Source organism: Callorhinchus milii, unplaced genomic scaffold (assembly GCF_018977255.1).
Source record: "Callorhinchus milii isolate IMCB2004 unplaced genomic scaffold, IMCB_Cmil_1.0 Scaffold17, whole genome shotgun sequence".
In the NCBI taxonomy this organism is placed as follows: domain Eukaryota; kingdom Metazoa; phylum Chordata; class Chondrichthyes; order Chimaeriformes; family Callorhinchidae; genus Callorhinchus; species Callorhinchus milii.
In genome coordinates, this window is record NW_024704758.1 from 665,656 (window position 1) to 682,962 (window position 17,307).

The following is a 17,307-nucleotide window of genomic DNA, read 5'->3' on the forward strand; positions in this document are numbered from 1 at the left end:
TTTTGATCGTGCTTACGGTCACCTCTCCCCTTCCTCTCCACGTCGCTCGTTGTCAGACTCCCCCACTGTCAAGCGCTCTGGCGCACGATGCTACTTGAAGCCCACTATATAAATGCAACTGGCTATCCAACCACAACAGATTACATTTGTATGGTGCCTTTCTTGTGGGGAGGACATCCACTGGTGATGAGAAAATCTCTAAATAATCACATGGTTCTTGACTGGCAATGAGTGTGTTATGTACGAGCAGAGAGTTCAGATGAACATACAAAATAATATTTGTGATTTGGATGTACTAGACTTGTACCTATTTAGCTACAATCTTTTAATACTGTGGCTTTAAATAAGTATCCAAATGTTTTGAAAAACAGTGGACAAAAATATGTACCAAAGCTGTTAGCAGTGAGCGGCCGTGTTTTGTTAGGATTCTTCAATGATCCATTGAGGGGTTGAGTTTATCAGAGAAACCCCACGCACAGCGCTGCATTCATTCCAACATGGGCTGTGTTTTGAAATTTGCTTTCACTTACAAGCTGACTAAATAAAACCAAATATTTCTGTTCATTTTTGTTTTGGCTACTGAAAATATTTGTAATTTATCTTCTCCCCACCGCCTGATTCCTCCAGCCATCTGCATTCCCCTCCTTGTTAGATGTGCTTCAGCCACTATGCCCCGAGGCTCTGGAACTCCCTTCCCATTTTCAGGTCTTTGCTGAAGACCTTTCTTTTCGGCCGCGCCTTTGGTCACCTTCCCCCCCTCCCCCTGACTCGGTCCCGGGATCCATTACTGTAAAGCGCTCTGAGACGCCATCCGGCGTGGAGGACACTATATAAATCCAAGTTGTTGTTGTTGTTGCTTGAGGGGGGGAGTGATTGAGAGCAAGACCCGAGTGAGGGTGTGTGTGAGGGTATGAGGGTGGTGTATGCGCGTGTGTGGGTGTGTGTATATAATAATAATCCTTGCATTTGATATCACGTCATTGAGACGTCTCAAAGCGCTTCCCAGAATCTACTGTAAAGTGAATTGACTGTAAATTTTGTAGGAGAAACATGACAGCCAATTGCGCACAGCAGAGTCCCAGAAACAGTCGTGGATTGAATGTGGGGGAGTGGGGCGGGTGGGGGGTGGGGGGGAGTGTTTATACGCTATTGTGAGACGGGTGTAAAACAGTATTGGTGATGGTTCTGTTTTCAGGGCACATTTACTGAAGTGCCAGCGAGTACCATCCGGCAGGTCATCGCACAGAGACTGACAGAGTCTAAAACCACCATCCCTCACTCTTACAGCAGTATCGACTGTGACATCCAGCAAGTGCTGCAAAGCAGGAAGCAGCTCGCCAAAGGTGAGGCAATGTCCGTCCTCCTGCCCGCCGGTCCGCGCGTCTGAACTTTTGTCACAAACATAACCCTCCCATGTGTGTGCCCACACCTGGTCACTCTCCCTTACTGTCAGCAAAATATACAAACTGGCAAAATAATAGAAAGCAACAACTGGAACCATCAAAATCTGCTTCCATAAAAGCCTTGTGTGACTGGTGCTGAGGTGATTATAATAATAATAATTCTTGCATTCGATATAGCGCCTTATCATGTCTTCGAGACGTCTCAAAGCACTTCACTCAATATACTGTAAAGTGAATTGACTGTATATTTTCTGGGCAACATGCGGCATCCAATTACACACAGCAGCATCCCACAAACAGTCGTGGATTCAGTGACCAAGTTGTGATATGGATTTTTACTTCACTGCATGATGGAGTAACATGCTGTACACATTGTGCAGGGGACAAGGGTTCCCTCATCGGGGCCCAATGACAGCACAGCTCTCCTGGTGTGTGAAGCCCGAGGCAGGATTGCAGCCAGGGAATCCCTTCGCTGCCAGTACAGTGTCTGCCTGTGAAGTGGTGCGTGAGAATACTTTGCTGGAGGTGCAGTGGCTGTAACACGGATAGCAATAGTCTGCTGTGGAAGCTGCCTGAATATATAACCATACAGTTGACATTGATTGCGTTGGAAGGGCGTCTCAAAATGTCTATATTTCACAACTTTAGCCGTCATGGGTTTCACATCGCCTTTGCAAATGTGCACTTGTGCCAATGTGTATTAGGAGGTATCATCGTGCTTGTGAAATGCGAGATGTGTTGCGCCTCCCAGTCTATTTATAGCACAGAGTGACATGTACAGATCAATCAGCACGTTTCTCATTCACATTATATTGCACAGGCTGCTGGAGAGGAGCCAGGTTCTCGGCCTCCTTGATTGATAGACAGAATCTTATTTCCACCGAATCCTATTTTCCAGCTCAGGCAAGTGTTCAACCAGCCGACTGACCACGGAGTAGTCCTGCAGGTCCCAGCGCAGGGTCAGCAGTGCAGTTAGTCACACTGCGCGAGGTTTATGGTTTTAACTATAATATTTTTTACTGCAGTGAAGTAAAGGTCCATATCACAACTTGGTCACTCAATCTACGACTGTTTATGGGACACTGCTGTGCATAATTGGCTGCTGCGTTTCTCCCACAAATATACAGTCAATTCACTTTACAGTATATTCTGTGAAGCGCTTTGAGACATCGAGAAGATGTTAAAAGCGCTATATCAAATGCAATGATTATTATCATCTAATAATAATAATCCTTGAATTCAAAATAGCGCCTGATCATGTCGTTGTGACGTCTCAAAGCGCTTCACACAATAAATTATTAACTGGATTGACTGTGTATTTTCTGGGCAAAACGCAGCAGCCAATTGAGCACAGCAGCATCCCACAAACAGTCGTAGATTGATTGACCAAATTGTTTGGGGAGAAATTATTATCCCTGGAACGTGATTAACAATTGAGTTCCTACTTACTGCCAGGTAAACAGGGACATGCGGAGTTGCCTATGGAAGGGCCCCAAACTGGGAATCGAACCCGGGTCCTCTCGCTTGCTCGTGGCTCCACGAAACTAAGAAAACTAGGAATTTATAAATTGGTCAAATTAAAAGCATTTTCTCTGAAGACAATCTGCGCTCTTTATCGAAATTATTACCAATACACGGTTCAATAGTCTAATTCCTATCAGCCTGTTTACTCTGTGCTTTTCATGCCCTGGTTTCAACAACGTTGAAAGCCACTGTGTTCAGGCGGGGTGAAGGCATTCTGTTATCTGAGGCACAGCACACTGTTTATCTGGGAAAGGGGATTGTGCAAATCTCTGAACCTTTATTTCTATTCAAATCTAATTCTTTAGTCGTTACCAAAGTAATTACTGTAATCTTCCCTTACAGAGAGGAAAGCATTTATTGTGTTGTGTAACAGTCCTGTGAGTTGTGCCATTAACTCATCACACACCACAGTTTGTGTTTAGCTCTCTGGCTCTTGAACATAACTGTTTCTTTATCTGCAGGGTTCAGCATTTGAGCATCTTTGCAAATATTGTAGCCTTCCAGATAAAGCTGCCATCACTGGCTGTGAGGCACTAATTTCCTTTCAGTAAACACCTCCACCTCTCAGGAGCCAGGGAAAGAAATGATAGTGACTTTTCTCATCGAGATTTACCTGTTTGCAATCAGCGACAACTCAAATTCAACCCAGCTCGAACCGGCTAGTCATACGTCCACACACACAAGTTTCAGTGGTCAACTTTTTTGGTCGGCCAATAAAATAAATCAATATTTATTTATTCAATATTTATACCACAAATCAAGAAATATTCAGTCAAGCAAAAACTGGACACAAAACATTGGTTGAACATGGATTTACCTAGATTAGTATGAATGTTCACCAGGACAGTTCTTGACACCCCTGAGGGCCACTTCCGGCCCACGGGCCGTGAATTGGCCACCACTGAGATACACCAAGAAACCAGAGTAACATTCAGCATAGCATGGTTCGTCCGTTCATATTAAACTGGGAGCCGCGGACTCGATATAGGGTCTTGTGCTGACCTGCTGCTCTGTGCTGCTGTCACATAGGTTTTGGAAATGACCAGAATTACAGACTGCAACCGAGTGCTCAGTCAGTGCACTGGGAAATAAGCTCCAGGAACTCCCCCACCCCCACAACACACACAACAACAACAACAAAATGACATTTACCGAGCACCTTCCATGTCGGGAGGACGTCCCAAAGTGCTGAACAGTCAGATGTCAGGCCCCGAGCATGGGGGAGGGATGGTATGGGGGTGAAGGAAGGCAGAGAGGTGGGAGGGAGACCAAAGGCACGGTCGAAGGGAAGGGTCTTGAGACCGGCCTTGAAGGATGCAAGGGAGGAAGCGAGGTAAAGGGACTTTGGGATGGAGTTCCAGAGTGTGGGGGGAGAGAGGCTGAAAGCCTCTCACATAATATTAATAATAATAATCCGTGCATTTGATATAGCGCTTTTCACATCAGGAGGACGTCCCAAAGCGCTTCACAGAATATACTGTAAAGTGAATTGACTGTATATTGACACATACAAACACACTGTATGTCAAGGCAACTGGCTAGACCTTAGCTCCGAGCTAAGATCTCTTCCGAGCCGAGGGTACAGGGAACTCCTCGGAGATAGCACAGACTACATCGTGACCACTTTCTCTAGCCACCACAGTGTTGAGCTGTTCTCCAGGCCCAGTGCATTCATAGCATCCTAAGAGTTATACAGCACAGAATGAAGTCATTGTGCTGTACCAGCTCTTTGAAAAGAGCTATCCAAATCAATCCCACTCCCCTGCGCTCTCCCCATAGCCCTACACACTTGTCCTCCCTAAATAATTATCTACTTCTCTCTTAAACGTTGTTATCGAGTTGACTTCCACCACCTTTTCACGCAATGCATTCCAGATCCGAGCAACTCGCTGTGTGAAAACCTTTCTCCTCACCTCTCCTCTGCTTCTTTTAACAACTATTTTAAATAATCTGACATCCACTGTGCCCAGCTCACACCCACCTTCTGCGCCCAGCTCACACCCACTGTGCCCAGCTCACACTTACCCACTGTGCTGAGCTCACACTCACACCCACTGTGGCCAGCTACCACCCACTGCGTCCAGCTCACACCCACCCACTGCTCCCAGCTCACACCCACTGTGCCCAGCTCACACTCACCCACTGTGCCCAGCTAACACCACCCACTGTGCCCAGCTCACACCCACTGTGCCCATCACACTCACCCACTGTGCCCAGTTAGCACCCACCCACTGCGCCCAGCTCACACCCACCCACTGCTCCCAGCTCACACCCACTGTGCCCAGCTCACACTCGCCCATTGTGCCCAGTTAACACCCACCCACTGCGCCCAGCTCACACCCACCCACTGTGCCCAGCTAACACCACCCACTGCACCCAGCTCACACTCACCCACTGCTCCCAGCTCACACTCACCCACTGTGCCCAGCTAACACCACCCACTGCACCCAGCTCACACCCACCCACTGCTCTCAGCTCACACCCACTGTCACCAGCTCACACTCACCCACTGTGCCAGTTAACACCCACCCACTGCGCCCAGCTCACACCCACCCACTGCTCCCAGCTCACACCCACTGTGCCCAGCTCACACTTACCCACTGTGCCCAGCTAACACCATCCACTGGACCCAGCTCACACCCACTGTGCCCAGTTCACACCCACTGCGCCCAACTCACACCCACCCAATGTGCCCAGCTCACACCCACCGTGCCCAGCTCACACCCACCCACTGTGCCTAACTCACACCCACTGTGCCCACCTCACACCAACTGTGCCCAGCTCATACCCACCCACCATGCCCAGCTCACACCCACTGTGCCCAGCAAACACCCACTGTACCCAGCTCATACTTCCTCAGTGTACCCAGCTCACACCTACTGTGCCCAGGTCACATGTACTGTGCCCAGTTAACACCGCCCCATTGTACCCAGCTCACCCACTGTGCCCAGTTTACAGTTTAGGGGCTTTATTCTGTTTATTCTCTGTTTCTTTCAGACAATGTGAACATTTCGGTGAATGATTTCATCATCAAGGCGGCTGCTGTCACTCTGAGAGTAAGTGGCTCGGGGGTGGGGGCGGGCAGTCACACACAGGATGGGGTTCATCGCAGTGTCTCAGTCAGGGAACATGTTGCATCGGCCGCAGCAAGTCTCGTTCTAGTGCTGTGGACTGGAGATCCCAGAGTGAAGGGCAGTGTTTGGTGGGGTTTGCTCTCAGACAGGTATATTGTCAGGCCTGACGTTTTGTGTGGGCCTATTGTTTGCCACCCAGTAAAGCACATGAGAACGGTTTACAGGTCAGTGATTCACAGAGCAATGCGATTCACTGAACATTATGTGAGTTGAATGCTGGTTTTGTCTCCTGGATTCCGTTGTGACAAGCTGCTCCCCGAGAGGCTGATGTCCAGATGCCACAAACTATTATAAGGAGAATAATTAAGATCCCTTAGATTCAGGGAGCGAGATATTCTGCCGCTTTGTTCTTTTATAACAGCAGAAGCCTGAGAGCTGAGCCAGTTAGTGTTTGTCATCCTCACATTTGAGGATGCATGTTCTAGACGTCTCAAAGCGCTTCACAGAATATTCTGTAAAGTTAATTGACTGTATATTTTGTGGACGAAACGTGGTAGCCAATTGCACACAGCAGTGTCCCACAAATGGTCATGAGTTAGGGATTATTACTCCCGGAAAAGCGTTCTGCCAATTGACTAACAACCGGTTTCCTACTTATGGCTGGATAAACAGAGGTGTGTGGAGTAAGGAAACTTGCCCAATGCTTCACCCTATCTGGGAATCAAACCCAGCTTCTCTCGTTTGTGAGGCGAGTTGCTCTAACCACTAAGCTATAGGATTCCACATAATTAGTAGCAGCGTGTTCTGTGTGTATTTGCCACTGACAATTGTGCACAGCCACTGAACCTACAAAACGTTGCCACAAAGAAGCTGATGGAGTAGCAGAGGGCAAATTGCCACCATATTTAGCGATTCCATTTGTTCTGTATCTATGCTGTGATTTTGCCTCACAGCTGTGCCTTTTTTCTCATCCCTCTCCCCCCCCACTCCCCTCTTTTGTTAATGAAACAAATTGCAGCAAATGCCAGATGTTAACTGCACCTGGAGCGGTGATGGTCCACAGCTGCTGAGCTCCATCGATATTGCAGTCGCGGTGGCTACCGATCGAGGCCTGATTACGCCAATCGTGCGAGATGCTGCGTCCAAGGGCCTACAGGAGATTGCCAGCACCATCAAGGTAGGGTCATGACAACTTGTTCTGCTGGATAACTACCAAGATAGCATTGACGTCCATTCCAGGTTACAGTCTGACATGGTAAGTCGCCACAGCAAGATCAATATAGAATAATAATAATATTCCTTGCATTTGATATAATAATAATAATCCTTGCATTTGATATAGTGCTTTTCACGTCTTCAAAACATCTCAAAGCGCTTCACAGAATATGACTTAACTGTCTTCAAGATGTCTCAAAGCAAGAGGAGTGCTCTAACCACTAAGCTACAGGACTCCACGAGTTAAAGATGCAGTTATTGTAACCATCTGTTCTCGGATCAGAATTCCTGTACCAGATATGACACCAACATTAAATTCAATCTGGGATGACACAGAAAAAAACTCATTGGACACAATCCACATCCACTTTCTGTTTTTATCTCAGAATTCTAATGCTTCCGGCTGGGATGTGAATCAGTTCAGCTTCTCAGAATGAAGTTGGTGCTGAGTTGGTGGGGTCTTCGCTGAATTTTATGTTTCAGAGCAACGAGTCACAGCGGAGAGCTACAGTAATAATAATAACATACATTTTTTAGACAAAGCTTTTCATGTAAACTAAGCACTTCACAGAGTAAAATTGATTAGATGTAAAGAGAATGTTATATAGGCAAATACACCAACTAATTAATTCCAATTAATTAATCAATTCCAGGTAGGGCGAAACTTTGGGCAAGTTTCCTTACTCCACACAGAGCCTAATAATAATCCCTCCAAAACAAAAAACAATAATAAATTGGTCATTTTCAATCCACAACTGTTTATGAGATACTGCTGTGGGCAATTGGCTGCCGCGTTTCGCCCACAAATATACAGTTAATTCACTTTACAGCGTATTCTGTGAACCGCTTTGAGACGTCGAGAAGACGTGAAAAGCGCTATATCAAAGGCAAGGATTATTATTATTATTATTCACCATCAGGGACTCGCAAACAATGAGACAATCAGCCAATTCATTGTATTTGGGGTAAATTAAAGAGTGAGCACTGGTTGTGGACGGGAATGAGTGGGGCTGGCTGTGACGGGACATGGGGCACTGCTTGGGGCAGTGGACTAAAGAGCGACATTGCAGGGATTGCACTGTTCATTTCACACTACCCAAAGAGAACATAGGAACAGGTGTAAATTCCGCTATCAGATTATGGCTGATTTGTACCTCAATTCCGATTACCCGCCTTTGCCCCGTATCCCTGAAAACCTGACCTAACAAATATCTCTCCACCTCAGTTTTGAAAATGAGAATGGATCCAACATCCACAGCCTTTTGGGGGAGGGAGAGAGTTCCAGATTTTCTCAACCCTTTGGGTGATTCACCGCCTCCTGATCACACTCCTGATGATGCCTTGGAGGGGGAGAGAGAGACAGGAGAAAGCAGTGAGGAGATGTGGTGCTGGGATAATGAGGATGAGTGTACAGAGAGCGGCTAACGCAGCAATCCCTTATAAACATCTGACAATATTCTTCTGTGGAGACACTGTTGCTATGACAACAGCTACATTTGAGATCAAATGCGAGCATTGGCTTTTATTTATCGAGACTTTGCTGCTATTTTTAAGAACTGGTGTTTGTTGCAGTGAGTGACTGCGAGGCACTGATGGAGGCATCCTCGCAAAAGAAAGGATATTGCATGTTAAAGCCTTGCCCTGATTATAATATACAAGAATGATTATAATATACAAGAATGATACCAGGGACGAGGGACTACAATTATGTGGAGAGACTAGAGAGGCTGGGATTACTCTCCTTTTATATAATATAATAATCCTTGCATTTGATATAGTGCCTTATCACGTCTTCGAGACGTCCCAAAACGCTTCACAGGATACACTGTAACGTGAATTGACTACATTTTTGTGGGCAAAACCCCTAGACTAGAGAAGCTTGAGGGGATTTAGTAGCGGTGTTCAAAATTATGGGGGGTTTTTGATAGAGTAGATACGGAGGAACTGTTTCCTCGGGCGGGTGGGTCGTTAACTAGAGGGCACAGATTTAAGATAATTGGCCAAAAAAACAGGGGATACAAGGAGAATTTCTTTTAACTCAGCGAGTTGTTACAGTCTTGAGACGGGTCTTGAAGGAGCCAAGGGTAGAGTAGCAGAAGGCCTGCCCACCAATGGTGGGGCGGGTGAGGGGTGAGAGCGAAGCAGGCAGGAGCCCGCTGAGTGGAGGGAGTGGGCAGCTCAGTAGGGGGTTAGAAGATCGCAGGTGTCGGGTGGAGCAAGGCCATGGAGGGCTTTGAAAGTGATAAAGAAGTAAAATAAGCACGTAGAGGCGCCAATTGGTAAAAAAGCCACGTTTCATGCACTCGCAGCTCTAATCCCCTGATTAATGAGGGCATTGAATCATCACAGTCTGTACGTTCCCAGAGTCTAACCTCTTTGGTGAGTGATTTGAGTGAGTGGGTGTTTCTGAGAAGCTCTTGTTTGGTCCAGACTTGAAGTTGTGTTGGAGACAATCATGTCATGTCAATGTTCCTACCCAACAAATCATGAATCATATAAGTATGTCAGCCACAACTAACCTGATAATTTCACAGAAACTCACTTGCGGTAAGGATACTGATCCCAGCTCTAGTGCAGACATAGGTCCACACTGTATGGAATTACGTTTGTTGAATTGCACAATGTAAGGTTCGTGCGTTCCTGGTTGTTGACGTACTCTCTTATAAAACGTGGCCTTTTGCCGTTTGCCGCATCTTTCGGGTTTACTAAACCTCTTTATTTTGCCCCCAATGGCTGCTTTTCCCCCCATCAATGAGTCTGATCCGCTCCACTGGGGTCACTTGGTAGCTGAAAGATTGGTGGACAGGTCAGGACTAAATCTTGGCTTTCACAGGCGAGTGCATGTACGTCAGCAAATGTTTCACCAAGAAACATAGATGGTCCACTGTTTTAAAAAGCCTTGTATATTCACGCTGCAGATCCTCACACTCGTTTTCAAATCATGCCTTGACACTTCCCTATCTCTCCGACCTGCTTACCCTCCAACCCACTACCCGGTGCCTCCGCCATGTCCCTTGTTTCCTCTGTTCCACCATTGGTGGCTGCTTCATTCACTGCTCCCCGGAACTCTGGAACACTCTTCCTCTATCCCTCCGCTTACCTCTTCAATCTTCAGGTCACGCCTAAAGACCTTCCTTTTTGACCGTGTCTACGGGCATCTCCCCCGGGCTCGGCGGCATGATCCGCCACTGTCAAGCACTCTGGGACACTACCCTGCGAGAGTGGCGCTGTGTAAATCAGGTTGTTATTGTAGATATGGTACAATTCATCATCCCTTTTCATCCAGGGACAATTTTTCCTCCCCTTCGCTGGTTTTGATCATTGTTTTGTTTGCGGTTGATGATGTCCTCAGCTTTCCGTGTACCTTTGGTGCTTTGCCACCTGAAACAAAGCCAGTGTGGGATTAACAGTCTGATTCATCTGCACTTTCACTCATTTTCTTTCGCTTCCCCCTCCCTCGCTTGAATGTGTCTGTGTAAAGAAGATCTGAAACTTGCCAGTAGCTTGACAAATTAAAACTGGCTTTGACTCAAACACACCACAAACTCATTCTTGTTTTATTGGGCCCACCCTGTCTGCTTCCTGTTACAGTCTATGACAAATCTCTGATACAGTGAAGCTTCTTTAGTAATGTTTGTAGATGACAACGAGTTAGGGAATCAGAGGAAGTAACTAAGGTCTTACAGAGAACTCAATAAGGTGGGCAGATGGGCTGAGCAGAGGCAAATGAAGTCCCACACTGATAGATACAGGGAGCTGCACATTAGAGTAAGAATAGGAGCACATGTACTGTGTGAATGAGCTAGAATTTTCCTAAAGAATTATAAAATTATAAGAATTGTAAGACACCTAAGGGGGTCACATACCCTGTCAAAAGTATGGTTTCTTCTCCTGTATCAGATAAGCAGTCTCTCAGTAATCAGCCAGGGGTAGTCTTTCCAATACTGTGTGACTGGGTTTGTACACAGCGATAGAAGTCCCAGCGTTTAAGAGGCAGAGTGCGCACAAGTGCGTGTAAGCCTGGGGCCTGAGCAGCCATGCTGTCAAGCTAGTTTCTCCTTTGATGCCTGACACGCATGCCCACAGTGGTGAGTGAGGCAAAGGATTCAGAATGTAGATGGTTAGATTTTTGGTGGAAGCAATTAATAGTATTGCAGTTGGCCTCGGAGCCCCTTCCCCTCTCCTCCGGGTCTGAAGACAGTCATGTACATCACATTTTATATTTCATCAAGTTCATCACATCTAGGCTCGACTACACCAACTCCCTCTTGTCAGCCTTCCCAACTCTTCCCTCCACAAGCTGCAGATCATCCAGAACTCTGCAGCTCGTGCCCTCTCCCACACCAGGCTCCATGACCCGATGTCCCATCCCTCCCCATGGACTTGCCCTTTCCTACCTCTGTGACCTGCTGACCCCTGTCCGTTCCCTCCACTCAGCAGACTCTGGCCTGCTTCATGTCACCCGCCTGGCCTGCCCCACCATCAGCGGTCAGGCCTTCAACCTCTCTGCCCACACCCTTTGGACTTCCAAACTCCATCCCATAGTCCCTTTGCCTTACTCCCTCCCTTCAAGGCACATCTCAAAACCATCCTCTTCGACCGTGCCTTTGGCCACCCTCCCAACCTTCCCCCCCCCTCATCCCCCCACCCCCCACCCAGTGCTCGGGTCCAAATCCCTTACTATCCAGCGCCTTGGGACTTCCTCCTGATGTGAAATGCACTATGTAAATGTAATTTTGTATTGTATTGCAAATTCACCCAAATGAACAAGCTCCAACCATCAGCGTGGTACCAGATAAAACCGAGGTTGCCGGTCGGTGAGTGGCCTGTGGTGAGGGAGAGTGAGTGCATACTTTCGTTCTGCCTTGGGGCTCCAAGCCCTGCTTTTATAATTACAGTAAAGTCCTTGTGGGCAGGATGTTGGAGATAAACTTGAAAGCTTGTTTTTGTTGAGTTCTTGCCCATGGATGAAACCATTCATGACTTCACAGCACAAGTGCGTGTAAGCCTGGGGCCTGAGCAGCCATGCTGTCAAGCTTGTCGTGGAGTCAGCTTAGATGTGGTCACTAAGATAGACAAAATATTATTATTATTTTTTTGAAGCGATTATTACCCCCAGAAAAGCGATCTGCCAATCGACTAACAACCGGGTTCCTAGTTACTGCTGATAAACAGAGGTGTGTGGAGTAAGAAAACTTGCCCAATGTTTCGCCCTGCCCAGGAATCGAACCCGGGTCCTCTCGCTTGTGAGGCGAGTGGTCTACCACTGAGCTATAGAACTCCACAGCAGTTCCACAGCAGGAGCTAACAGCTGTCTTTCTTGTACCTTTCCAGGCCCTAGCAGAGAGAGCGAGAGCAGGGAAGCTGCTGCCTGAGGAATATCAGGGAGGATCCTTCAGGTATGTCTGTGTCATTTTTAATGAACAGTTGTCATATAACAAGAAGTTATATTTGAGAGGACGTCCCAAGGCGTTGGACAGTCATGGGTCAGGAGGGGTGGTGGACGGGAGGATAGGGGTAGCAAGGTGACCGAATACACAGTCGAAGAGGAGGTCTTGAGATGGGCCTTTGAAGGAAGCAAGAGAGGGGCTGAGACGAAGGGGACTGTGGCATGGAGCTTCAAAGAGAGGCTGAAGCAGAGAGGCTGAAGGCTTTACCTCAAATGGTGGGGCAGCCCGGCCGGCCGGGGGAATGCCACAATAATAATCCTTGCATTTGATATCGCACCTTGTCTCAATGAGCTTCATAGAATATATATAAAATGAATTGACTGTAGTTTGTGGGCAAAACATGGCAGTCAATTGTGCACAGCAGTGTCTCACAAACAGTCGTGGATTGAATGACCAATTTATTATTATTTTTGGGGGGAAGGAATTATTCCCCCCGGAAAAGCAATCCGCCAATCGACTAACAACCGGGTTCCTATTTATTGCTAGGTAAACAGAGGCGTGTGGAGTAAGGAAACTTGCCCAACATTTTGCCCTGCCCGGGAATCGAATCCGGGTCTGTCGCTTGCGAGGCGAGTGCTCCACTGAGCTACAAGACTCCACCAATGTAACGTGGGAAATATAACAGTGTTGATTTTTTCCTTTGAGCCTGGATATGATCTGCCCCCACCCCATCCCCCCCACCCCGGCACAGCCACCCCTCCCCTCACCCACCCCGGCACAACCAACGCTCCTGGAGAGCAGGGCTCTGACTGCAGTGTAAACGCAGTCTCTGAGCTCAGGAACTAAAGGTTATTCTTCAAGTCAAAAAAATAATAAAATAATATGTTCACTCAATCCGTGACTGTTTGTGGGATGCTGCTGTGCACAATTCGTTGCTGCGTTTTGTCCACAAAACATAGTCAATTCACTTTACACTATATTCTGTGAAGTGCTTTGAGACGTCTCGAAAACATGATAAGGCGCCATATCAAATGCAAGGATTATTATACTATATATATATTTTGCTGCTGTGTCAGCCTGCTCAGAGTCTGGTTGCGAGGGTAAGTTTGCCGGGCGTGCTTTGCCTGTGTTGGTGGTTGCCTGGGTGAAGAGCAGCTGCCCTCGTGCTGCTATAGAAATGGAGCAGGTGCTGCTGAGGGAAGATAAGCCGTCCCAGTGAGAGGAGGGTTGTGTTTAGCAGCGATTGTCAGTCTGCACCGTTATCCCATGTTTCTCAGTCAGTCTCACCCACAAACCCTTTTCTCCAATCTGCATTCGAATCAAAACTGACCCTGAGCCAATTGCGAAAATTCCAATAGCTCCCGACAGCCCGTTATGATTGAGCTCCTCTTCTTTCCGTTTGCTTTTCTAGTATCTCCAACTTGGGAATGTTTGGAATCCAGAGCTTCAGTGCGATCATTAACCCCCCTCAGGCCTGTATCCTGGCTATCGGACAGTCTCGCTGGGAACTGATGTTCTGTGAAGACGAAGCTGGCGAGGCCGGTATGTGCCGCAGGAACATGATGACGGTCACTCTCACCAGTGACAGCCGCCTGGTGGACGATCTACTCGCAGCTCAGTTCTTGGAGAACTTCAAGATGAACATGGAGAACCCCAGACGCTTGGCGTTGTTCTAAAGAGGCCTGGCCTGGCCAAGCCTCCGTCACCAGGGCTTTGTGAGACACGTGGGAAGGACTCAGAGATGGCCGTACTGTTTTATTGTTGTGGGGGGTAACAATACACACGCACCACACTACCACCACTGTACCTCACCTCCAGGCCTAATAACCTTTCTGTTGTTTATTTATTTATTTCCTTGGGTCGCCCGCCATCTTTATCATAGCCTCCACAAGAACAGCTTGTCTGCATGTGTCTGCTCAGGCAGGAAGGGATGGCCAGGGAATGTCAGACTCACTCACCAGTGTCGGTCTGCACATCACGTGTGGTAAAAAGGGTCAGACAGGCAGAGCACCAGACTTTTCTCTGCCTCTCTGGGTAACATTTCTCACTCAGGGGAGAACACTTCCCGTGTATTTGAGGCAATTGTAACACGGCCTCACAGTCAATTTCTTCCAGTCTGAGTGTGAGTCCCACCATCAGTGAGCAAATTGAATTCTCTGTACAGTGTGGTCTGCTGTATAATACCTGTGACACTTGCAATGTGTTTTTGGAATTATACACAGCTTATTATTATAGTCTCGTCTACCTTTTTGAAATCCTGCAGCGCAGAAGTTAGAGCACTCGCCTCCAAGTGAGAGGACCTGGGTTCAATCCCCGGGCAGGGCAAAACCTTATTAAATTGGCTGCCACCTTTCAACGTTCAACCAACCATTTCCGAGGGTTTTTCCCTCTCCGCTGCGGGGAAGCCCCTCAGCACAGATTGTGTTCCACAGGTTCTGGAGTATCTCACTTGAGACAACAACAACAACAAATTTACACAGTGCCTTCACATCGGGAGGACGTCCCAAGGCGACTGGACGGTCTGGGATTTGGACCCGAGCTGGTGGTTGGGATCAGGAGGGGTGGAGGGCAGGGAGGGTGGGGGTACGAGAGTGACCGAAGACCCGGTCGAAGAGGAGGATCTTGAGACGTGCCTCGAAAGAGGCAAGGGAGGCAGTGAGGCAAAGGGACTGTGGAATAGAGTTCCAGAGAATGGGGGCAGAGAGGCTGAAGGCCCGACCATTGCTGGTGGGTCGGGTAGGAGATTTGGAGCAGGCCCAGAGCCCGATGAGAGGAGGGAGCGGATGGGTTGAAATGGCTCGGTAAAGCTCAGTCGGAACTGAGTGGAATGCTGCTAAACATTCAAAGGAGTGTACGTGCATGTATAACTTGTTCATACACATCTTCGATCAAGATTGCCACCTTAAATTCCATCCAAACTCCCCTTTTAGCCGGTGAATAATTTAGCTGTGGTTTTTGTAGTCATTCAGTTTGAGTTTACAGGGAGTTTAGCCAGTTATCAGAATGTGATTTGCAGCTGATTTCCTGGCTGGAAATGAGCGCGACCAGCTTGGTGTCCAGGCATCACTTATGGGTCTACTGGAGTCTCTGTGACAAACCTATCACACCAGGGCCCCAGCGAAAAGGGGTTCTGTTTGCCCCGTTCGTTGAGATTGTGTGAAAGTCACTCACTCCAACTCTCTGCTATTGTAATGTTATACACACTGTAATTATGTGCAGCCAACGTGTCTCCCGGATCCTGGCTCCTGATTCATCCCCTCCCTATTTCTGAGCCGTGTAAACACATTCTGATGTTCAGCCATTTTGTCTTTGCTGTCAGATATCTCTCCCAGGATCTCCACATACAACCCCACCCCCCACCCCCACACACACACCCTCTCTGCAACACAACCAGTGTTGTCGGTCACTGCTCCTGCTCCTTCCCCATTTCCCCCGCCAAGTGCTTTGAAACGTGTTCTGACATTCATGTTGTTCTGCCCTGGAGGAGCTTAACCTCAGGGCAAAGGTTCTGTGAAGTTCAGTAAAATCTGCAGGATTTTACACAGGGAGTGTAAATAAAACTTCTCAAGTATTCTTAAGATCAGCACCTTCATCAGAGCCTGGTGACACCTGGACTCACTCACTGAACTTTGCCCAGCCGGGTGTCTGACACATGGAAACCCATCACCAAAGTGCTGAAGAGTCTCCAAACCAAACTCAGAATTCCATGCATCCCACCTCCACATGGGAATCCCAGAGATAGATTGTTGAGATGGAAGCGAGTTTCCTGGTGGGCAGCTCAGCTCAGCATGAACTGCGTGAGAGCATTGCCAGCGCCTTCCTGTCCGCAGCTCGGGAACACGTCCCTTCCAGCAACTCAATTCACCGGCAAAAAAAACTTTTTATAAAGTTTGTCACGACTCAAACTAGTCCGCAATAATAGCTGTCGAGTTAGTGACTGTTTTTGTAGACAAGCCACTCTGCCTGCGCACACTCTGGTTTGTTCAGCATTGGAAGTGGTGGAGATTAACCCCTTCCTTGTCGCGAGTGGCAGCTGAGGTCCTGCTCTGTGCTGTGACGCTCTGTGTGGGACTGGCTGCCAGGGCTGGCTGGGAATCGCTCAGCACTTTCTGCAGTTGATCAATGCAGGTGTCAGTGTGATCGCAGCATCAATAGCGGGTATTGTTCTTTGTTCTCAGGAACCTCCGCACTGTGCTGGCTCCAGGGCCCTCGCCCGGGCAGAGTCACTGCAAGGCAACTGTCTATCTCCTTGAGGCTGCGCTCAGTACTTACTGAACAAAAATGAGGGTAGAAACAAGTTGGTGCTGACAGCAACAGGTTTTATTGTGAGCAACTTGAAAACATAAAGCAATGAAACACAACCCAGAGATCTGATCTGATCTGATCTGCCTCGATAGCCAGGCAGAGAATAATTGAAGCTGAACTCTCACCACATAGTGGATTCCTGTAATGTGGTTAGCACGCTTATCTCGCAAGCGAGAGGACCCAGGTTTGATTCATTAGCGAGGAGAAACCTTGGGCAAGTTTCAAAACTCGACACGCCTCTATTAACCAGCAGAAACTAGTAATTAGTCGATTGGTAGATCGCTTTTCCAGAGTAATGTTTTTTCTGCCTTCGAAAGACTCAAAACAATAGATGAGGAAACAAAAAAACAGAAGTTGCTGGGAACACTCACTTGTGTTAGTAAACTTCTTTATTTG

At 47.7% G+C, this 17,307-nt stretch overlaps 1 protein-coding gene across 1 annotated transcript in view; it reads left to right on the forward strand.

The window, feature by feature from the left end:
- Positions 1 to 14,840, forward strand: part of pdhx (pyruvate dehydrogenase complex component X) — a gene marked incomplete at its 5' end in the record, with an annotated part of 37,176 nt that extends 22,336 nt beyond the window's left edge. The window contains 5 exon segments of the mRNA XM_042341425.1: positions 1,196 to 1,343; positions 5,925 to 5,983; positions 7,020 to 7,178; positions 12,551 to 12,615; positions 14,018 to 14,840. Of these exon segments, the coding sequence (XP_042197359.1) occupies positions 1,196 to 1,343; positions 5,925 to 5,983; positions 7,020 to 7,178; positions 12,551 to 12,615; positions 14,018 to 14,282 (696 nt within the window).
- Between the last annotated feature and the right edge of the window lie 2,467 nt (positions 14,841 to 17,307).